The 23,955-nt window shown below is 32.0% G+C and overlaps 2 protein-coding genes across 2 annotated transcripts; both read left to right on the top strand.

Moving 5' to 3' along the window:
- The first annotated feature begins 714 nt into the window (after window positions 1-714).
- LOC123883161 (transmembrane 9 superfamily member 7) lies at window positions 715-5,830 on the top strand. The gene is made up of 7 exons (XM_045931892.1): window positions 715-966; window positions 2,953-3,117; window positions 3,232-3,341; window positions 3,505-3,613; window positions 3,705-3,817; window positions 4,279-4,429; window positions 4,519-5,830. Exons 1-7 carry the CDS (start codon window positions 835-837, stop codon window positions 5,674-5,676), a joined length of 1,938 nt encoding a protein of 645 aa, XP_045787848.1. The 5' UTR covers window positions 715-834; the 3' UTR covers window positions 5,677-5,830.
- Window positions 5,831-8,208: 2,378 nt separating this feature from the next.
- On the top strand, window positions 8,209-10,023 carry LOC123886774 (putative FBD-associated F-box protein At5g53635). The gene is made up of 3 exons (XM_045936062.1): window positions 8,209-9,444; window positions 9,558-9,749; window positions 9,859-10,023. The coding sequence occupies exons 1-3, from the start codon at window positions 8,209-8,211 to the stop codon at window positions 10,021-10,023; spliced, it is 1,593 nt and encodes a 530-aa protein (XP_045792018.1).
- The last annotated feature ends 13,932 nt before the right edge of the window (window positions 10,024-23,955 follow it).

Below are 23,955 nucleotides of genomic sequence, written 5' to 3' on the forward strand. Positions count from 1 at the left end.
AGTGGTTTCTTGACAAAAATTAAAAATAAGTACAGAAATTAAGTGATTCATACTTTGTTGCTTGCAAAATATTAGAATTTTAAACTTTTCTTTGACAAATTTAATTGGATTTGTTTTGATGAAAAATAAATAAGAGTAACACATAGTTGGTGTTTACTATGAATGAGAGCATATCCTCTCATGTCCAAATTGGACTACGAGGGTGCAGTTTAATCCTCCACCATCCATTTTTTTATTTGAATAAACAATAAACAACAAAAAAGAAATGGAAGGCTGAGATCCAACATGAAGGAATTTGGACATGAGAGAATCTCCTCTCTATTATGAATATACAATTTCCTTTTCAATTAAGAGGATCTTTCAATGAGTTACATTGTAGTAAAGGGTGTGTACATCCCTTTCGTTACATGTGTAGTAAAATAACCTTTTGTATCATTAATTTTTGTTGTCAAAGATCTTGTGCAAAGTAACATCATTCATCCACACTTAAAACTCCATATAAAACTATGGTAAAAAACTACCAATGAAATAGTAAGTTGAAGGGAAGTTAAATTTTAAATAAAATACAAAAAAATTGAAAAAGGTATATTTTGAATAAAAAAAGGCTACACCAAAAGAAATGTTTTCCATTATTATTGTTATAGATTAATTTTTTTTTGACAAATATTATTATTATTATTCTTAATTAATGAATTGAATAATTTAAAATTTATTATTACAGTGTCTCTGTCAGGTGTGGTAAGTTTAGAGTACCATAGCACCTAATTAATTTTCTTCATATTCCATTTTCCACATCTTTTCTTTTCTTTTCTTTCCTCTCTCTCACCTCAGACGATGAAGGAGAAGATGGAATGCACCGCCATCTCCGTCCGTTCAACAACCGCCTTCTTCACTACTCTCCTCATCCTCATCTCCTCCGTCCATTCCTTCTACCTTCCCGGCGTCGCTCCTCGCGATTTCCAAACCGTATGTTTTCCATTACCCCCCTCTCGATTTTCATTACATCTTCCAATTTCCATGCTATGTCGTTGATTCCTAAAATTGCTTGGATCTAGGGTTTTAGCTCTGATCTGTGACGATTCGTGTTCTCTCTTTTTTTATTGATACTCGATTTTATGATTATTGATGAACTGATATATTGTGTTAATTATCTTGGACGAGTTAATTTGTGCTTAGTTTGAATAAGATAGATTTTGTATAATTGATTTGGTTATAATTGTGGATTGATTTGTGTTTGGATGATTTTTCTTTTGTTACTCTGAAAGCAAGTTTGACACTTATCCTTAGTGTAAATCTATGAAGCATGGCACTCCTTGAATTAGGCGTGTCACCGTCACATATGATTACATTGACTTATGTCGTTTTCTCAAATTATTTTTGACACTGGTGTCAACGTGTTAATGTATATATGTGTCGCATCTGTCTGGTGTCTATGTCCGTGCTTCATAGGTGTAAATTGATAAAGACAAAATCAATTACGATATAATGCAACATTTAACCAAGCAGACACTTAGCTATTATGTTGCTGTCTTAATTTGGAATTTTTTTTTTATGGAATGCTTAGTTCAACAGAAGGATACTTGGAGCAGGGACGAAACCAGAAAAAATATCGAGGGTGGCGAAAATATAACACTTGATAAATAACATCAACCATAACTAATTTCTGCTATTTAATATTTTTAAACACAACACTATTTAAGAATCTTTTTTAAAAAGACAGAGCTATATATTATAACCTATAAAACAATACGGATATCGGACCAGACACGGACACCGACATATTGACAACAAAAATAATTTGACTAAATAAAATAATTCAATGTAATCATAAGTGTCGATGTTGTGTCGGTGTCGGACACCAGGACACGTCTGATCTAAAGAGTGCCCGTGTTTTTCTTAGATTATAACATTAAAATAACCATGCTTAGAAAACCTAGTAGAATGAAATTAAAGTGTTTGGTAAATTTAGCTTTTGTAATCATAAAATGACATAAAAGTACATGGTTATTTTATGTGAGTGGGTAGTTATTTTTGTGAGTGAGTAGTTTTTTATTAAAAAAAAAATAAAATAAATATAATAAGGTTAAAATTGGAATAAGAGGTAAAAAACTATAAGCTGCTATAAGTTCAAACGCTACTTGAAATAGCATATGAAAAAAAGGCTATAAGCTACTAATAAAAACTTGTTACCAAACACCTCTAATTTTATGAAACAAGCTTATAAGCTACTATAATAAGCTATAAGCTAGTTTATTTGTGTTACCAAACACATCCTTGTGTTTTTCTAAAAGAAACTAGACTACTTGGGAATAGGAATAGACATGGTAAACAAGTTTTGTTACTTATTTATTTTACTGGTTAGGTGGGATGACCGGAATTTGAACCCCGCCCTCCTGCATATATAAGCAATGTTCTGCCAACTGAGTTAAGCTCACGGGACTTAGATTAAAATAGTTAACAAATATTATTATTTTATAAGTATACTAGTATATCTTTATGAAAGATTGAGTGGACCAAAAAGAAGGGTGGCAGACTACTAATTTTTTTTAAATAACAGGGGTGGCAATATATATGTTACATAGGATATTATACTACTACTATATGTATGATGGGGTGGCGGCTGCCCCTTTTCTTCACTACCTAGTTCCGTCCCTGCTTAGGAGATCTTCATTTTTAGTATCAATTGCTTTAATTGCTGTTTGAATCTTACTCCTTTCCGTTTTGAAGCTCATTATCATGTGTGATGAATGGTGAAACTGTGTTAGATGTTTTCATTTCAAGGAAGAAAAGAAAACATAGTAGTGTACCCTTTCGCGAACTTGTAACTGTTGATTTTGGGGATTTGATTGAGATAGAGAACACTGCATTTAAAAAAAAAGGGGGTTTGTTTTGTTTACAGTATTATTGCATGTGTTTGAAGATATTGATTTATTAATTCATCTGTGGGACCAGGGTGATGCTCTCTATGTCAAGGTGAACAAATTGTCGTCTACGAAGACTCAACTTCCATATGACTACTACTACTTGAAGTATTGCAAGCCTACCAAGATTGTGAACAGTGCAGAAAATTTGGGGGAGGTTCTGCGAGGTGATCGCATTGAAAACTCAATATATACGGTGGGAATCTGTTACCTCATCCTTTATCAATTGTATAGCATTTAATTCAGTGACCATTGTGCTTTGTTTTGTAATGTCAACCTAAATAATTTTGGTTTTGTTTTTTTCCCTCAGTTTCATATGAGGAAGGAACAGTCCTGTACTGTTGCTTGCCATGCAATTTTGGATCCTGAATCTGCAAAGAATTTTAAAGAAAAAATTGATGATGAATATCGAGTGAACATGTAAGTGACAAATATATTGAAGTTGATGCTTTGTTTTGTAGTTTGAGTATGAGTTTGAGTTCGTTAAATAACTTAAGTTTAATTTGTTGGCCGATTTCCGGCTTGTCTATATGTTTCTCATTTATATTCTCTTTAGCCTTAAAGATTTGAATTGAACATGCAGGGTTTTGGATAACCTTCCAGTTGCTGTTCTTAGACAAAGGAGGGACGGAATTCAATCTACAACATACGAACACGGTTTTCGTGTTGGGTTCAAAGGAAACTATCAAGGGGTATAACTTGCTAACTCAGATTTGCTTCTATTATAGATTTTCAAGTATCATTTTAGTCCCCCTAATTCTTAGAATTTCCAATTTCATACAGAGCAAGGAGGAGAAATATTTTATCAATAACCACTTGAGTTTTAGAGTCATGTATCACAAGGATCCTGAAACTGGTTCTGCTCGCATTGTTGGATTTGAGGTCACACCAAACAGGTCTTGTTCTTTTCCACTCTGCCTCTGTGTATGTGTTTTGTGTGTGTGCGCGCGCGTGTGCGTGTTTACGGGGTATTGCATTCTTAATTCAGCATTACATGATTGAACTTTGTCCAATACAATGTTTTATATCTCGAACTAGAATAGGCTGTTGGTCAAAAGAATGCAAATGAAACAGATTGTATGAGTAGTTATCTAATAGATCTTACTTATGTTAAGATTTTTCTTTTGTTTGAAGATAATTTTATTGTCATAGATATCTTATTAATAGGAAGCTATCAGTTACTCCTGGGACATGTCCTCTTTCTCATATCTTTTGCATTTGTGGTTACCACATGCATTGAAATCATTTCTGTGAAATAAAGAGATTGTATGTTTGATTGCTTTCTAGTAGATTTCAAACGACTTCCTGATTTCTGTGTGCCTTGGCTTTCTCTCATGAGTTCTATAACTGTGAACAGTATTAATCATGAATACAAGGAATGGAATGACAAGAATCCACAGGTAACAACATGCAACAAAGATACCAAAAATTTGATGCAAGGTAGTACTGTCCCACAAGAAGTTGACACGAACAAGGATATAGTATTTACATATGATGTTTCCTTTAAGGTATTGCTGATTAAAACTTTGGCTACTCATCAAATTTCAACTCATCCGTTATATGACACTATGAGCTAATATTGGCAGTACGTTTTCAGGAAAGTGAGATCAAATGGGCATCACGGTGGGACACATATCTTCTAATGAATGATGATCAGATCCACTGGTTCTCCATCATTAACTCTCTGATGATTGTTCTATTCCTTTCTGGAATGGTGGCAATGATCATGATGAGAACTCTTTACAGAGATATTGCCAATTATAACCAGCTAGAAACCCAAGATGAGGCCCAAGAAGAAACAGGGTGGAAACTTGTTCATGGAGATGTTTTCAGGCCACCAATCAATTCAAATTTGCTTTGTGTTTATGTTGGTACTGGTGTTCAGATCTTTGGAATGACACTTGTGACAATGATATTCGCTTTGCTAGGGTTCTTGTCACCATCTAATCGGGGAGGTCTCATGACTGCAATGGTTCTACTGTGGGTTTTTATGGGTTTATTCGCTGGCTACTCATCGGCACGCTTGTACAAGATGTTCAAGGGTACCGAGTGGAAGAGGAATACCTTAAAAACAGCGTTTATGTTTCCGGGCATTCTTTTTGCTATCTTCTTTGTGCTGAATGCTTTGATCTGGGGGGAGCAGTCCTCTGGGGCAGTCCCCTTTGGAACAATGATTGCTTTAGTGTGCTTATGGTTTGGTATATCGGTACCCTTGGTCTTTGTCGGCAGTTACCTGGGTTTTAAAAAGCCACAAATTGAAGACCCTGTCAAGACTAATAAAATTCCTAGGCAGGTACCCGAGCAGGCGTGGTATATGACACCTGTGTTCTCAATTCTGATTGGTGGCATTCTTCCCTTTGGTGCAGTGTTTATCGAGCTCTTCTTTATCCTTACATCAATATGGCTGAACCAGTTCTACTACATCTTTGGCTTCCTTTTCATAGTGTTCGTCATTCTATTGATCACCTGTGCAGAGATTACGGTTGTGCTTTGCTACTTCCAGTTGTGCAGCGAAGACTACAATTGGTGGTGGAGATCGTACCTCACTGCCGGGTCATCAGCTGTTTACCTTTTCCTCTACTCAATTTTCTACTTCTTTACCAAGTTGGAGATTACAAAGCTGGTCTCAGGCATCCTTTACTTTGGGTATATGATAATAATTTCGTATGCCTTCTTTGTTGTGACTGGAACCATTGGCTTCTATGCTTGCTTCTGGTTTGTCCGCAAGATCTACTCTTCTGTGAAGATTGATTGATTACAAGCCATATATATTGGTTGTAGCCTTTATAAGGCATTGTGTTTGGAATAGACTAATGATCACACTTACACCAACAATCCGAATCCATGTTTTGAGCCTTAATTTTGTAGTTTCTTTTCACTTTCTTCTTGATGTAATTTCCTTTTGTTTCCTTCTTGTTGTAATTTTCTGCATTGTAGTGTTAGTTGAAAATTGAACTACATAAAAGAATTTCATAAAAAACAACAATCACATTCTTAAACAAAGTTTTAATACCAATTTTTACTAATCACAAAAAACTACTAACTAACATAAATAATTCTCAAAAAATCCAATTGCTATATTTTGCTACCCAAAACCTAATCAATTTTAACTCTAATCAAGAACTAAAAAAAAATAACAAAAACAAAGTTAAAGAAAGTCATCACTTACTTTTGTGGGATATTAAAACTTAGAAAAAAAATTTGTCAATTTTTTTTTTCAAAACGAAGGAAGATTCTCATCTTCAACATCAACATAAAAATCAAAGTTATTCCTTTCAACAAGGGTTCTTTCACGCAAGTTTGAGTTTAGATCAACATCTATTAAAATTCTTGCAAAAAATGTACCAAAAAAACAAAAAACCTTGCAAAATGGCCAAAAGCTCATTTCTTAGTTTCCTCATCGAGAGCCAAAGGACTACCCAAATCCCCAGCAATTTCAAACAGTATTTAGGGCCGCCAATATTCACGGGCAAGTCCATGACATTTTAATACATTAAATATTAATAAACAACTTATTTATTTTTCAAAAATAAAAAATTATTTATGTCCTAAACGCTGGTTGATCCCACAAGATGATGGTCGATGAATACGTTTACCAATGACATGGAGCTTGAATTTCTTCTATATTAAGGTCAACATTAATCGTTGAAAAGTTATGACATTGATGATTAATGTTTGATGGAACGCCAAATAAATACAAGGTATTCATTCATATAATTAGCAGCTGACTCGGGTGTACTCATCTCCACACCAAACAAATTACTCACAAGTTCATCAACCCTTACTTGGAAGAATATAATGAAGTTTTTTTTATGCGTAAGAAAATAAGTTTTTTATTTTATAAGAAACCGTTACTAATAAGTTGTTACATCTTTTCAAAAAAAAAAAAGTTGTTACACATATTAAAAAAAGGGACTTGTGCCAAAAAAAAAGGTCTTTTGAAAGGGAAATCTTAAACATTCATAATTATGTTTGTTTGATTAAAAAAAAATCATAAATTACTTTAAAATCTTAAAAATTGGTATTACAAATCTATCAGATTTGAAAAATCTTATCTTTTAAATTGAAAAATCCTACAAAATCTTTTAAAATCATCAAGATTTTTTTTTTATTAAACTAGTCATTTAAATCTAAATCCACTTTTAAGTTTTTTTTTTTTTTTTTTTTTTAAAATTTTTTAAACTAGTCATTTAAACTCTAAAATCTAAATCCTTACAAAACCTCAATTTTTTTTTATATAAAATCTTTTTTTTTGACACAATTTATATAAAATCTTTTAAAATCGTCTATATTTTACAAAAGTATTAAACCTATTATTTTTTTTAAAAAAAAGATAGTGTTATTGTTATAAATAGAGGTTTTGTGAATGACATGTAGAATAAAATAAGAGGTGAAAAGGAGGAGAAAACTTGTGAAAGGTACGCAACTATATTTCTTTTATAAAATCTGTGTTACTTTGTGTTGTGTTCTTTGTCTATGCATTTGTTAGAATGTGTATCCTTTTTCTCTCTTTGTTTACCATCATATTTTATTTCTCTTCAAGTAAACATTTTCCTAGTCGCTAATACTATTGTTTTAAATTACGGTCGCGGATACGGTAGCGGTTGTGGTTGTTGCGATTGAGGTCATTATGGTTGTTATAATTGTGGCTGTTGCGACTAAAATTATTTTCAAATTTCACAAACTATATAAGATGTCCCCCATCTCTATCATCATTACCTGCTTCGAGTAGTTTTCTTCCTCATCCCCATCCCGCGGATTTCCACATATACTGCGGTGATCCGTCAACCTTAAAAAAATATCAAATAAAAAAAATTAAAATATTATTGTGAATCTTATGACAATAAAAAACTTCATATATAAACAAATTTACACACATAACATGTAACAATATAATTGAAAATAATTTATAAAGTACTTACATTTATATTTTTTTTTTACTAAAAAAAATCATACCATTTTATTATATAATAAACTGTCAATAAAAGAGGTATTAAATAAAAAATATAGCGACTAGGTCAAGAAATAGCCGCCCTAACAAGCGTCATATTTAAAATCTCTATATCATAATTTGTATTTTCGGTAGTGTATCAATTAGTGGTTGTTGTTTTTGCTTTATTTCATATATATTTGATATTTGATTTGATTATAATCTTCCACTGGTTAAGCTTCTTGTTATAAAATCAAAATAAATTTTATTTTATTAAAGGCGTGATTGTTTGCAACACATGATTATGAATAATTTAACAGAGTCTCAAATGTTGTTGTTGTTGCTTTCACATCAGAAATGGAAGAAGCAGAGGACAAATTGTCAAATCTACCAAAATTCATTCTTCATAACATACTATCAAGGCTAATATCGGAAGAAGCTGCTAGGACAAGTGTTTTGTCAAAGACTTGGTTAGATACATGGTATACTTTTCCCTGCTTATGTTTTTGCGATCTTGATTTCATAAATGAGATACAACCAACGGAAGATATACCTAGGAAGAGTAAGGACTTCATTGAATATGTAAAGAGCAGATTATTATGGTTTTGGGACCGAAGGTTGGCCATCAAAGAATTTTACTTTGCAATATTAGATCTTCGCTACATGCCAAATGATCTTGATCTTTGCTTGAAGTTGGTCGGTGAAAGTGTTGAAATTTTAAGTATTTGTTTGCCTAAATATGGTTCCATCAGCCAGGATGAGAATGGTCAGGGTCGGGGCGAATGTTATGTCTTACCGAAGGGTGTAATTGAAGTCAAATCACTTACCAAGTTGATGTTAGAAGGAGGTATTAGAGTCGATCAAGCATTCATGAATCATTCGATTAATAAGTTTTTGTCGTTGAGAGAATTACATTTGTTGCATGTCCTTTTGGAAGATAAACAAGCAATTGAGCGTCTCATTTCTTGTTGTCCTTTGATTGAAGTTATAATTTTGATGCTTTTAAGTGGCAGTATGAAGTGTTTGAGCATGCATGGTCTACAAAAGCTAAACACAGTTTATGTTGATGGAATAAAAGAGGTTTATATCGATGAAGCTGCTTCGAGTCTTAAGAGTTTATATTATTGCTATGATCATCGTTTGAACACACCATTTAAGATTGATTTTATTCACCTCAAATATTTAAAAGAGTTGCTCTTGTGTTTTAATGGTACTACTATTATCACAGAAAAATGGTTTCTTGAACTATTACCAAAATTTCCATTTCTTGAGACGTTGGAGATATGGCATTGTATACTGTCAGATACGATTAATATTTCAAGTGTTCAACTTAAATATTTAAGGGTATCGGATTGCTCTAACTTGAAGGAGGCCAAAATTGATGCTCCAAATCTATTGTCATGTGGATTTGAGGGTTTTCATCGCTCAAAACCTATTATATCTTTTTTAAACATGTCTACTCAACTACAAGTCCGTCTTAGGATCTCGATTGATGATTTTGATGTTTTTTATGTGAGGGAAGTTCTCCAAAATATCAAACCTCAAAATGTTTTTATATCACTATCTCTCTCCATCTTTCATAATTATGGTGTGGTGAGTATGAATATGAATATTAACTAACTACTTGTTTGGTTCATTCATTCATTCATTCAATCTATATATTTAAATTGTGAGTATTAATTAATTTGCCCTTAATTTATATGTAGGATGGACCAAAACTAGAGTTGTTGGATATTCCATCCCCTCCACCAAGTATCAAGCATATGGACCTATACATTCTTTCAGAAGTAAATGAAACTTTTTATTCAGTTATTGTTAATTTCTTACTTTTGTGTTGTGTCCCTGAAACTATATCTTGGGTCTTGGATACTTGCATTAATCCTCAAGCATTCGTTGAGGTATGTCATTGTTTCTCATGTTCCTTTAATCTTTTATCAATGTACAAGTTATATGTAGCTTCTCATTTCTAACTCTTTTTTTCTTTTTATTAATTGTTTAAAACTACAGTTTTTTTATGAAACGCTAAGGAGAAGAAAAGATGATACTAAGTGTTTGTGGCGTGAGGATAGCTCTACAACAAATTATAGCCCCTGGCGTGGGACCATCTTAGAATCGTTGCCAAATTTTCCGGCTCGAAGAAATATTACCTCTAGACTACATTACCTCGAGTAAATTATAGCCTTGAAGGGTTTCTTTATCGATTTTCATTGCAGAAGGGTTTCTTTAGTATTTTATTATTTTAGATAAATTTAATTTTATTATATTTTAGTTAGATTTGTTATTTTTATTTAGCTAGGTTTGTTATTTTCTTTTACAATCTTTTAGCTATATTTGTTCTTTTTATTTTTTCCTGCTGATTAAACTAAACTATTGCAGCCTTGAAGGCAATCTTTTCATTCAATAAAATCATAGAAAATTTTCTCAAGTTTGGTGGATTCCAAATTATCTTTCCGGTGGATTCCAGAGTCCTATATGATAGGTTTGTCGCTTGCAAACTTGTGTTTTTGTGATAGGATTAACGCTTGTTATTCCTTCCCGCTTTCGACTACGTCAATTCCACACGAATTTGGATGACCAATTTGCAAAAGTGCCGTCAACTAATACGCGCGAACCGATTTGTGGTTCCTTTCTTTTCTTGTAAGCATGAAACGAAAATCAACTGACCAAAATGTATCCTTCTTTCTCGTGCTAATAATTCTTCAAAAGAAATGTCACAAAGTTCATCATCTCTTATCTCTCCCATTTTACATGATTTTTGCTTCTCCATGGAAACTCCAATTTCAAGCATCTTTATGACAAAGGAACGTGTAATTGCTAATTAGTATATCAGTAGCAAAATGTTGGTTAATATACACAAAATGTACAATGAACAGAATGAAGTAGCATGCAAAAAAATTTAGTATAAGAATAAAAAACCTGTAAAAAAATTACAATTGGGTTCCATAAGGCATAAGCCACAAACAAAATGTTACATTGATGATATGCAGAGCTTGTGATGTACCTTGTTGTATGCTGGTGAGAGTTTAAGCTGTTGTTGAAGCCAATTATAAACAAAAGCATCCTCTTCTAATCGATTTTGCTCTAATTCAAGCTTGTATATCTGAAATGTGGGAAAAAAACTATATATCACTCAATGTAAGGTATGACACACATATTGCTATACCAAATATTCAAAGTTCAAACCAACCTGTTGTCAGAGTCGGTCAAAAGAAGATCTGTCTGCCTTGCATAGTAAGGATCTCTGTAACTTGCATACCAAGTTAGGGTGCTGAGTGATTAAGCCAGGTGGTGGTTGCATGTACACTTCTTCATTTAAATAACCATGTAAGAAGGCTGTGTTTACATACAATTGGAATAGAGGCCAGTTTTGAGAAGCAGCTAAAGGCAAGAATACTCTCATTGTATCCATGTAATCTATTCCTTCAGTTTGTGTGAACTGCTCTGCAACTAAATGTGCCTTGTATTTCTCAACTGTACCATCAGCATGTAATTTCAATTTGAAGACCCGTTTACACCCAATAGCATTTTTATGAGGTGGTGGTTGTATTGGAGAGGGAGAGTTGATAGATGGAGGTATATCAGATTGATGTGGAGAATTGGTATCTGTGAGGTGATGAGATGGAGTGGGAGGATTTAGCATAGATAAGGGAAGATTATGGTTACTGGTTGAGATTGGAGATATTAATGGAGAATGATTTCGAGGATTTGAAGATGGAGGATATTGTGTGTCAGGTGGAGTGAGAAACAAGTCATCATAAGAATTGTGATTGTTAGTGGCATAAGAAATTGGAGATTCACTATTGTTTGATGATTTGTAAGGAAAAATGTGTTCAAAAAACACATCTCCAGATACGAAAATTTCTTTTGATTGAAGATCAAGTAAAATGTGTGTCGCGGTGATTTTCGGAGATCAAAGCTATTGATTAGACTTTGACTCGTAAAATAAGAAGTCACCACCGAACTTTAATTTATCCAAGGGAAGGGGAAAATATCGAATAAAACCCACAAATAAACATGCAAAGCTAGAGAAGCAATAAAGCAATAAGCAATGCAATAAGAGATCAAGGTACGGGGGTTGATTATGCAAAGGGAAGGTATTAGCACCCTAAGCATCTATAATACTCTATAGGAACCTCTTGTAATATATATGTCTTTGGCTAAAATTGTTTGCCTGTAAATGATTGGGGAGATGAGAAAAGAAATATCTTTTTATTAATTTTTGATTTGGAAAGACGTGAAAGTCTCATGCCTACGTACCAATGAAGGATCAAAACCTCGTAGTTCGGGGTAAAAAATAATAAAGTGGTTTGTTTGATTTGTTTTTAGGAGAAGAGACAAGTTGTCATCTTAAGTTAAAACTCCTTTAATCCACCACAAACATGATGACGATAGATCTTTGCTTCACAATAGGGAAGGGCTCCAACTTGGATATCAAATCAACAAGTATGCCACTAACTCTCCTAGGTGGAAAAGAATCAATATCTTTTGATTAAATGTTATGGGGAATTTGAGTTTTCAATCATAGATGACTCATGTCTAAACTCTTTGAGAAAAAATTTAAAGTCAAAAGCCAAGTGGCAAAAGGTTTGAATGAGTTTTTGTATTTTTTAGTCTTTTGAAAATGTTTGGATATGCTTAAGTGTGTTAAAGCATTTATTTGAAAAAGAGTTGAAAATCTCTTGACGAAAGTCAAGGTTTCTTAAAAAAGATTATTTTTGAAGATTAGTTTTTTTTTTGAATGTTTAGGATTTTGTGTTTTGAAAGTAAAGACCGAAGATAAACAAGTAAACATGCAAAAATCACATAATGACACAAAGTCAACAAAACAATCCCTTCCCTTGGATTTAGACAAAATTAAATTAAAATGATAAAGAAAAGTATTTTTTTTGTATTTTATTATTTCTGATAAAGAAAACAAAGAAATATGTTTTTTGGGATTTTTTTAGATATTTTTAATGATATATATAACAATAAAAAAAAAGAAATAAAATAAAATAAAGGGGTTCTTAAAGAAAAAGGCAGAGGAGGGTGTTGAACCCGTGACCTCTCCATAAATAAACCAAACACTCAGCCAACTGTGCCTATTGGAGCAAGGTCCAATGCCCCTTCAAATGATGTTTCAAGATGAGAAAATGATACCTTTAGCTTCCTTGAGTCCCCAGGAGTGTAATGGTATGGTTACTTTTCCTTTAAACCTTCTGAAATGTTCTACCCAATTCAAGTTGAAAGTGACAAAAAACGGGATTTGGGAGATGGTAATGGAGGTGTTTCAGTTGATGATCAATGCATACAGAAGCTTTGTTATGATGTATTGATGATGTTTTGATGGAAAAAACTCAAAGAAATTGAATGGTTTAGAGATTTCGAAAATTTGGATTTTTGAAGTTCTTTAATGGAGTTTTTGAGTGAATTTCTGTGGATGTTGTTGATGATTTAGTTCTGAGGCTTGAGGGGCTTTTATAGAGGTTCCAATGTGTCTTCAGAAGTTGATGGAAGTCAGTTTGGTTGCATCTCAATGCTGGTTTGTCTCCAAAGTTACAAAAGTGGTTGAAAAAGCTTTGTGGTTCCAAGATGAGATGGAGTGTACAAGGAGGCAAATAGGGAGGCTTTCTCGGAGTTTAGGGAGTTGCTTCTAAACATTAAGATGGAGTGTGATCAGAAGAAACAAGTTAGGAGCTCAATGCAAAAGTTGTTGGAGAAAAGTGAAACTTTAACAAAGTGTTTATGAACTTTATGCATGTTGCTTGGATAAAGCTTCAAGTCTTTGTGTAATGTATCAAGGGTCTGTGTAAAACACTCATTTTGCTAAGATTTAGAAGCAACATAGCCTGCAAAGGAAGCTCCCTTAGGTTTGGCAAGGGTTTGACTTGAAACTTGACATGAAATTGGACCTTTAAAAACAACTCTGTCATGGCTACTTCATCACTTCGAAACTTGGTCTTCAAACAAGGTAAATTCATGAACTTGGAACCATTGGAAAGACGGCATGACCCTATACAACTTTCATGGTGATCACTTGTCCTGAATCCATTTCTATCATAGAGAAAACGGGCCACCAAAATTCAAAGTTTAAGCTGTTTGACACTTAGAAAAATTCTAAGTGTTTTTGACAGTTTTTACAATTTGACATCTCATGTTTCCTTGTTGTTATAAGCCTTTCAAGAACTCTTCTGAATCCAAACTCTTCACCATGATATAGGAGCATATGAAATATTGACGTGAAGCTCTTGTTTGCTCAAAATGGTTGCTTGGATTGGAAGTTATAAGCTTGCAAAGTCATGCACTTGATAAGGTCAAAAACAACTTAGAAAAAAAAATTCTAAGTGTGGAGATTTTCAACAACTTGAAGAATCAACTTTGGTCATCAACTTTAAGCATTGTAAAGATCCTTTGGACTTCAAATCGTTTTACCACATTTCGATATGCCATGATAGCTTTCCAAAGAGCCGTTGTTTGCAAATTTATGATACTTGAGGAAGAAGATACGATCTTGAAAAGTTGGCTCCATGAACATGAAATTTTCTATACTAAAAATTTTAAAATCCTAGTCTTTGATTTTTGGAACCTTTTCTTGAATTTCTTGATTCAAAACCATTTCTTACCAAAGAGGCAATCACAACAAGATATCTTGTATTTTATTATTATTTTTTTATTAATGATGCATGAGAATATGAGGTGGGATCTTAGGTCAAAAATTGAGGTATGACAATGTGGCCTTTAATTAACACCATGTTTAAAACCAAGTGAAATGCATTTTCTTGACCTAGAATCCAACTTCTTTCTATTGGATTGAAGTGTGGATGCAAAAACTATAGTGAACCAAAAACTTTGATATCAGGAAATTCATTTTAAAAAAGGAGATGGTAATATGTTTATGGCTTGGAATAGTAGAGCTCGAGTAATACCAAGAATGTGTTGGTGTTTTCTCTCTACTATGCCATTTTGTTGAGGTGCACTAACACAAGAACATTGGAGTAAAATACCATTTTCAAGATAAAAATCTTTGATTAAGAATTCAGTTCCATTGTCAGTTCTAATGCATTTGATATTAGTTTCAAATTGAGTTTTAATCATATTGCAAAAAGATTTAATATGTGATGAGGCTTCTTACTTAAGTTTCATAAAGTAGATCCAAGTGAATCTACTTCTGCCATCAACAATGGTTAAGAAGTATTTGAAACCAAACATAGAAACAAATGTCACAGGGATCAATAGATTTATTGACTTGCACAAAAGGAAAAACTTTATTGATTTCAAACAATTTCGCATATTGTGAAGCATGTCCAAATCTTTTTTGCCACATATTACAATCATCATTCTTACTTATTTCTATACTATGAACAAAATTTATACAATAACTGTGAAGAAGATGAAGCAAGGGACCAGGAATGCAAAGAAAGATCAAGAAGATGCAAGAGAAAAGAGTACTCACAGAGAAAAAATGTGACTAAAGAGTGAAGAAAAGTGCAAGAATCAAAGATGGCAGTACCTCATCATTAGAGGTCTGATACCATGTAAAGAGTAGTGTATTCTACCATTTGTGAGCTCAATGAGTGTTACAATGGTGGAAGATGCTTCTGCGTTAGGCGCAAGTAGTGCCTAACATAGCAGAGAAAGAATGAGCGTGCGCAGAGCTTGAAGGGAAGAGAAGAAAATTTTATTACACTAACTGAATCGTTACGATAACTATGGATAATGGATCTGTTTATATACAAATATGTAAGGCCTATAACTGACTGTAAGAGGTTGTAAATACTTCTAACAACCTGTAACAGCTATTAACTAACACTATTTGACAGTTGGCTTGTTGCACAAGCAACTGTCTTATTCCTTCAATTCTTCACTATCAACAGTTTCCTAGATAGCATATGAAAACAGTTTATAACTAATACGAAAACAATTTAACTTTTGTTATAGAAGTCCAAATATACCTCCACCTTTTCGATAAAGCATAAGTTCGAATTGCATGTCTTGTCTCCATAAATGACAAAATATGATGAAGAATGCAATCTGGCATTTCTCCAAGTCTGTCCTTGAGTCCTGTCGCAACACAATCATACACATTCTGAGAAGCCAAAGTTGTCTTTTTACTTAGACCTCTTCATGATAGAACCGGATTCCAGAAGATTAGTTTTCTGCATTCCTGCTGCTTCACAACACTCACCGAACTAGAAACTATCCATTGATTAGCTGATCAGCTAAACATCAGTACTCCTCCGTGATCAATCTGACAATATTAAAATCACTACCTCTAGTCCTATTTATAAGAAACAAATGGCTTATTCGCTAACACAAATAAAAAGCATTTGAATCACTAAGATCAATGGCGGTTTTAACTTATCCCAGAAACACCTATGGTACAATATTAAAATTCATTCAAGACTAATATATTCACTTGCATTAGAAATGACAATAGAATAAGGGATTGCTTCAATAAACAACTTATAGGATATGGTGTGCAGCAAAGCATTAAAACATGGTGAAATTGCAATCATCACCAATCATAAGTTCTACAAGTCGAATCATCATCATCGACATATTTTGACCTGAACACCTCAGTTCAGATGTTGGTTTTGTCCTTAAGCAAATCCAAACAATATTTTCTTTGTGAAATGGTGATTCCCTCCTTTTGAGTGTGCAACTGCAACCTCAAGACCAAGAAAATAACATGAGAACCGCGAATTGGTTTGTACGTACTACATGATTCGCGGTATTTTGGAATTGGTTTGCTCAAATTCGTGTGGAATTTACATAAAAAATATACTCCCTCCGACATCCCAAATCATTGGTCCTTTTAGAATTTTGCACATATATTAAGAAATACGAGTAAATATTGATAAGTTCAGTCAGTTTTATCACTACTTTTTCACTTTTTCAAATTTGAATTATCATTTTAGCAGTTTAGCATTATGTGCAACTGGTCCATGGAAGCATCAGCCCTTTATGATTTGACCGTTACCAAACATGACTTTTTTTTATCATACGAGCTTATAAGCTATAATGTGTTAGCATTTTTAGTGTGTGTGTGTGTTGCTTTGTTTGTATAGCGCGCGCCGTGTGCTGTCGAGCCTAGCGAAGCCAGGGAGGCCTGGCGAGGCCAAACGTATTTTATTGTTGTGGAATAAAATTGAGGATTACACTTTGAAAACTAACATAATGCATATCCTTTTCGATTTTCGGTATTGATTCCTTGGACAAGATGAATGAAATCCCTAAGTTAGAATTTTCGCACAACATGATGAGAAATTTATAACAAAGTAAGCTCCTAGGAAGTAGCAGCCACCTACTATGATAATTTACATTGCAAATTGCGGTGATTTTTAACTATGTATACTGCAAGATTTAAGAAACATGAGGAAAGCTAAGTCCATTCAAGTATGACCCCTTCTTCTAAATATTAATTCACAGAGAAGTTTGTCAAATACCAGGACTCAAATAATCAAACTATACCACCATTCATAGAGAACTCTCTCAAATATGAAATTTTTTTAATTTTTAGTTCGGATTATATATAAAGAGCTGCAATTAGTTTTGATCCTCTTTTCTAAGTTAAGGTTGATTTATAGTTACTTTGACATATCTGTTCTTAAGGAATGCAAACACAATATCATCAAGTTAGGAAGAAACACTTCATGACTAACTGTGACCTTGCTATAGCATTAATCATAACAAGTGAAATACAAAACTGATAATCTAACCAATCTTTTAGCTTTGTGTGAAAATACATTAAACTAAACAGATCATCCAAACAGAGAAAATCAACTTAGATCATGGAAACATAAAGCAAATTTACACATAAAAAAACAAAAAAAAATTCATTGATTAAATAATAATTTTTACATATCTCTGCCTCATTAAAAACCTTAGTAAAGGGAAAAAGAGTACAGAGATTCAAATTTCAAACATAAATATAAATAATAAACCTACTTTTTTTTTTCTATTTATTTTTCAAAGATAAACATACTACTTAACTAATTATATTCTTTCATATCCTTACATGGTGATCAACCACCGCCAAGCTCCATCAATTTCTTCTTTTGGTCAGCTAGTCTCAATGCAATGGCATCCTTTATCTTAATGGCTTCCTCTACTTGCTCCCTGTTCACGCACTTCTTTTTTTCCAATTTATGAATCTTAGCTATTTGAGTATTTAGTTCATTGGTAATTTTATTAATGGATATTTTGGTTTCAGCAATAAGTTGGGCTCTGGAAGGAGGCATGGCTCAAAATGTGATAATATGTTCACACACAATTTACATCTTCCTTTTATAATACTTCTTCACACAACGTGACACACAAGGAGGCAATTTTTACATTTTTTTCATTTCTTATCTTTATTTCATGCAAAATAAGAGTTTGTTTTGTATGATAATTACTATTGAACATACTATTACCATGACTATTGATGGAATTGTTTCTTCATACATAATTGCAATTGTTTTAATAATTTTTAATGTCTCGGCGTAACGGTGTTTCGTCACAGTCATTTCCGATAGTGTAAAGTATTTCCACACGTGCATTCAATCAAATCACGCGATGTAGTTTTACAGATATATGCACCGTAAATTAATTTTACACTGACATTCAATAAAAATAATTTAAGCTCTTACATCATATCAGGAAATTCGAGTGAAGTGGGGTAATGTGATGGAATATATGATTGGGTAAAATTATTTAACAATGTCGGGTCATATTCATTTTTTCTCTGTGATAATAAAAAAATATATTAGTCAAAATTTTTAAAGAAAGACGATAATGAGAAGTAACTAACTGTAAAGGTGATGGTGAAAATAGACCAGGCCAACCGATAAAGGTCTACAACAAAATATCGAGGCTAATTTACTATTTAGCTAGTTAGGTCACACTTCAAACCATAGAAAAATATTTTATGGAATTATTATAGGGATTGGAGTTCGAACTGGATTTCCTACTTTACCACTCTTAAATTGTAAATTCAACCATTATCACATTAGATTTTGTAGTTTTTGTTAAAAAAATTCATTAGCTAAAGTATATTTGTCTCCACTTAACGTGGCAGACAAGAGGCAGGTTTTACGTTTCTTATCTTTTTTCTTGCAGAATAAGAGTTTGTTTTGAATGATAAATACTATTGAACATACTATTACCATGACTATTGAGGGAATTGTTTCTTCATACATAATTGCAATTGTTTTAATAATTTTTAATGTCTTGGCGTAACGGTGTTTCGTCACAGTCATTTTCGATAGTGTAATGTTTTTTCTCACGTGCATTCAATCAATTCACGCGATGTAGTTTAAAATATATGCACCGTAAATTAATTTTACACTGACATTCAATGAAAATAATTTAAACTTTTACATCATATCAGGAAATTCGAGTGAAGTGGGGTAATGTGGCGGAATACATGATTGTTGTTGGTTAATAGTGTAAAATTATTTAACAATGTCGGCGCATATTCATTTTTCTCATAATAATAAAAAAAAAAATCTATGAGTCAAAATATTTATAGAGAAAGACGATTATGAGAAGTAACTAACATTAACAGGTGATGCCAAAAATTGATCAGGTTAATCGACAAAGGTCTATGACATACTCACGGGCTTCATGATTTTATAGAAGACTATTTGGCTCCGCAAGTGATCACAATTTAAACTATAAAAAAAATATTTTATGAAAGATGATGATTGTATGGGTTAAAGTTCGAACCAGATTTTTCATTTCCCCACTCTTAAAATTTCTGAGTCAAGTCATTATAAACTACTTCACCAACAAAAATATAATTAATTTTTTTGTTGTTGTTATTATTATCGCACTAAACTTTATATTTTTTGTTAAAACGATCTCCTTAATTAAATTATATTTGTCTACATTAAATTTTGTGAATTATTTTTCTTTCTTGATCAAATCTTTTACCATATTATTTCATAATCGCCCTATAATATTTTCTAACCCAATATTCTTATTTAATTGATAATTCTTCATCAATCAATTAATACTACATGCAAGACCTGCGTTACTCCTCCAACACACATGTAAATTTTATGATATTTCTAGTTTGCCAAAACTGATATGATTACTCCCTTTGTCTCAAGATAAATGTCCTAATTTTGACTTAGTGTACTATTCACATTATCTGTTTTAACCATATTTTTCTACTAATATATAAAACAAATATTAGCATATGAGATGTTGTTTGATTTGTCACGATCAGAGTTTTCAAAATATGCAATTTTTATAATTTTTCATAATAAATAACTAAAGATATTACTGATCAAAGTTGTATATCGACAAATGTAAAGGTGACTCATTTATTTCGGGACAGAGGGAGTAGTTAGGAAGAATCTCTACACACATAAGAAGTTGGGTTGAATAGTCATTGTGCTTCACTTCATATAATTCCCATGATCTTAGTGAGTAGATAGAAACTTAATTGTGAAGGAATTCTCTTGGTTCGTCACGAGAGAATAGAATGAAGGGTTTTATTTTATTTTTTAAAAATAAAAGAAGGGTGTACAACTTTGATAAAAAATGTGTCAAAAAATTTAAATTGAAAATAATAATTTGTATATTAATTTTAAATATAGTGACTACACTATTTTTAAGATGACTATACTATTTTAATTGTTTTAACTTTTTTTTTGACGAATTTTAATTGTTTTAACTAGTATTCCAAAAACAATAATTAGCATTTTCTTAAAAACAAAAGGCCGTAAGAATGCATTTAAGGTAATATTTAATTAATAACATTAAATGTTCCACTTAAAAAAAAACTTCAACATTGGGGCAATGTGGACCACTCTTAACTCTTATCAAACATTTTTGTGTTATATTAAGAAATTTAGTTGAGATCCTCTCCATTTCTTATGTTTTCCATTTCTTCCATTACCAAAGTTTTTAAATATTTTGGGGTGTATAACTGACATTTGGACCCACTTGATGTCACATTTTTGCATTTATATTCCCAAAACTATATAATAATGGAGAAAATGGAAAGAATTGGAAATGGAGAGGATCCTAACTCTAAGAAATTGGAGGTGCTTGAACAAAAAAAAAAATTGGAGGTGAAGTATATGGTTACATGGCGAAATATATGATTTTATTGATTGAGAGTGTAAAATTATTGTATATATTGTAAATATATTTTTTTTTCTCTCATACTAATAAAAACTTATTAGGTAAAATTTATAGAAAAATACGACAATGAGAAGACACTAGCTAACCACAAAAAGCGAGAGTGAAAATAGGTCAGACCAATCGACAGGGTCTATAACCAATCCATGGGAAAATCATTTTATAGAAGGCTAGTTAGAAATATAGGTTACACTTCAAACTATAGAAAAACATTTTATAAAATATTATTGTAGAGGTTGAAGTTCGAACCCGAAATTTTCACTTAACCTTTTGTTTTAACAGGCAAAGATTTCCCACTTTACTTTTAAAGCTTGTAAGTATAGTCAAAATATGCAATTTTCATATAATTACCATGATTTTAGTGAACAGATAGAAACTTACTTGTGAAGGAATTCACTTGTTTTGCCACGAGAGAATAGAGTGAAGGGTTTTATTTTCTTTTTTTAAAATAAAAGAAAGGTGTACAACTTTAAATTGACAATAATAATTTGTATATTAATTTTAAATTAATATATAAAACAAAAGGCCCTAAGAGGGTGTACAATTTGATAAAGAGGGTGTACAATTTTAAGATGACTATACTATTTTATTTGTTTTAACTAGTATTCCAAAAACAATAATTAGCATTTTTTTAAAAACAAAAGGCCCTAAGAATTCATTTAAGGAAATATTTAATGCATTAATAACATTATAATGTTATACTTAGAAGAAAAAAAACTTCAACATTGGGGTAATATATATGGAATACTCTTAACAAACATTTTCGTGTTATATTAAGAAATTGGAGGTGAAGTATATGGTTATGTGGCGAAATATGTGGTTGCTATTGGTCGATAGTGTAAATAAAATGCATTTAATATTCAATAAAATGCATTAATTTTGTTTAATTAAAAAACAAATTATATTTGAGTCTTTCAAAATCTTAAACATTCATAAATTATTATTTATTTTTTTGTCAAAAATATTAATAAATGTGTCTAAGGATTTGAAAATGAACTTATATAATTTATGGATAAACTTTATTTATGAAAGGAGACTTTGGACTTATAATTAGAGACGAATGAAGTACTAAGGAATTCCATTCCACTTCCGGCGGTGCTTGCAATATAAGATGGGATAATTTTATTTTTTTAAGGAATAAAATGATTATAATTTGAGACGAATGGAGTAATAAGAAATTTCACTCCACTTCCAGCGGTGTTTGATGGGACATTTTTTATTTATTTATTTAAGGAATAAGATGGGACAACTTATCCATCCATGCATAATACAAAATATTTCCTTGGCTTAAATACAGTTTTATCCCCCTTGTTTTGAAAAATACGAAATTTTACCCTTCCTATTTTAAAATGCGGAATTTTACCCCCCTATTTTATAATTTGTTGGATTTTGCCCCCCACCAAAATTCTGCACAAAATCTACTTCTGAGCCTCAAGTTCAAAGTTTCGTACATAACTCAATTTGGATCAATAATTCACCAAATTGATACCGAAACGACCACAATCGAGTTAGTTTTCCACAGAATCAAACTCCACTAAATTCGGAGTTATAGAGAGAGATTAATTACCGTTTTAGTGAAGGTATGTTCAAATTAATTATCTCATGAAACTACTACTGATATTTTCGTCATGCCTCTCACCCTGTAGTTCATTTTTTAATACAATTTACATGTATGGAAAGCTAACGAAATTACCCTTGTTGGAATTTCAATTTCGTCGAATTTGGAGTTACGATGCGTTCGATAGACGATGTTGAATTTGAAGGTCACAAGTAGATTTCTGTAGAATTAGTAATTTGACAGGCTTTCACTAAAACGGTAATTAATCTCTCTGTATAACTCCAAATTTAGTGGGGTTTGATTCTGTGGAAAGCTAACTCGATTCCGGTCGTTTCGGTATTAGTTTTGTGAATTATTGATCCAAATTAAGTTTTGTGCGAAACTTTAAACTTGAGGCTCATAAGCAGATTTTGTGCAGAATTATGGTGGGGGGCAAAATCCAACAAATTATAAAATAGGGGATAAAATTCCGCATTTTAAAATAGGAGGGATAAAATTCCGCATTTTTCAAAATAGGGGGGTAAAACTGCATTTAAGCCAATTTCCTTTATTCATATAAGTATTTACCCGTTAGTTTATTCATATTGTGCAACATTTCCTATGCAACTTCTATTTTTTTTATTTTATTTTGATCAAATCTTTTAAAATCGTCTGTATTTTACAAAAGTATTTTATTACAATATTATAACTGAATCAGTTTTCTTAAGATTTTTTTTATAAGCGACAGTTACTAATAAGTTGTTACATCTTTTAAAAAAAAGACTAAACTTATGTACAGTTCCATATACACACTTTTTACTATTTTAGATACATGGGGGGAAATTATTTTTATTTAAAAATAATTTTCTTTTTCTTTTTTTAATTAAAAAATATAAATAACTACCTTTTTATGAGAGAAACAGGAAAAACTGCATCTAAGGAAATGCATATAAGTTTTGTCATAAAAAAAATAATAATAATTTGTTACACATATTAAAAAAAAGAGTCTTGTGTCAAAAAAATAAATAAATAGTCTTTTGAAATCTTAAACATTCATAATTATGTTTGTTTGATTAAAAAAAATTCATAAATTACTTTAAAATCTTAAAAATTTGTATTACAAATCTATATAAATTGAAAAATCGGGTGTGGTTATGGTGGATAAGCCTAAACTTATGCACAACTTATGCATCATGCCCAAAATTAGGCAATCCATTACTCGCGCGCCCCCTATATACTACCTCATTACTTGCGCGCCCCCATTTTGCTTAGCACACCCCCCAGTTTTTTTTCCTTTTTCTCCTAGATTTCTTGTGAGCCCCCCAATTTTTTTTCCTCCCCTAGATTTCTAGCGCGCCCCCAATTTTTTTCCCTCCTCCAAACTTCTAGCGCACCCCTCCCCCAAATTTCTAGCGCGCTCCCCGTTTCCAATTAAATAATAATTTTTGTTCCTT

The sequence above is a fragment of the Trifolium pratense genome, linkage group LG5 (assembly GCF_020283565.1).
Source record: "Trifolium pratense cultivar HEN17-A07 linkage group LG5, ARS_RC_1.1, whole genome shotgun sequence".
NCBI classification, from domain to species: domain Eukaryota; kingdom Viridiplantae; phylum Streptophyta; class Magnoliopsida; order Fabales; family Fabaceae; genus Trifolium; species Trifolium pratense.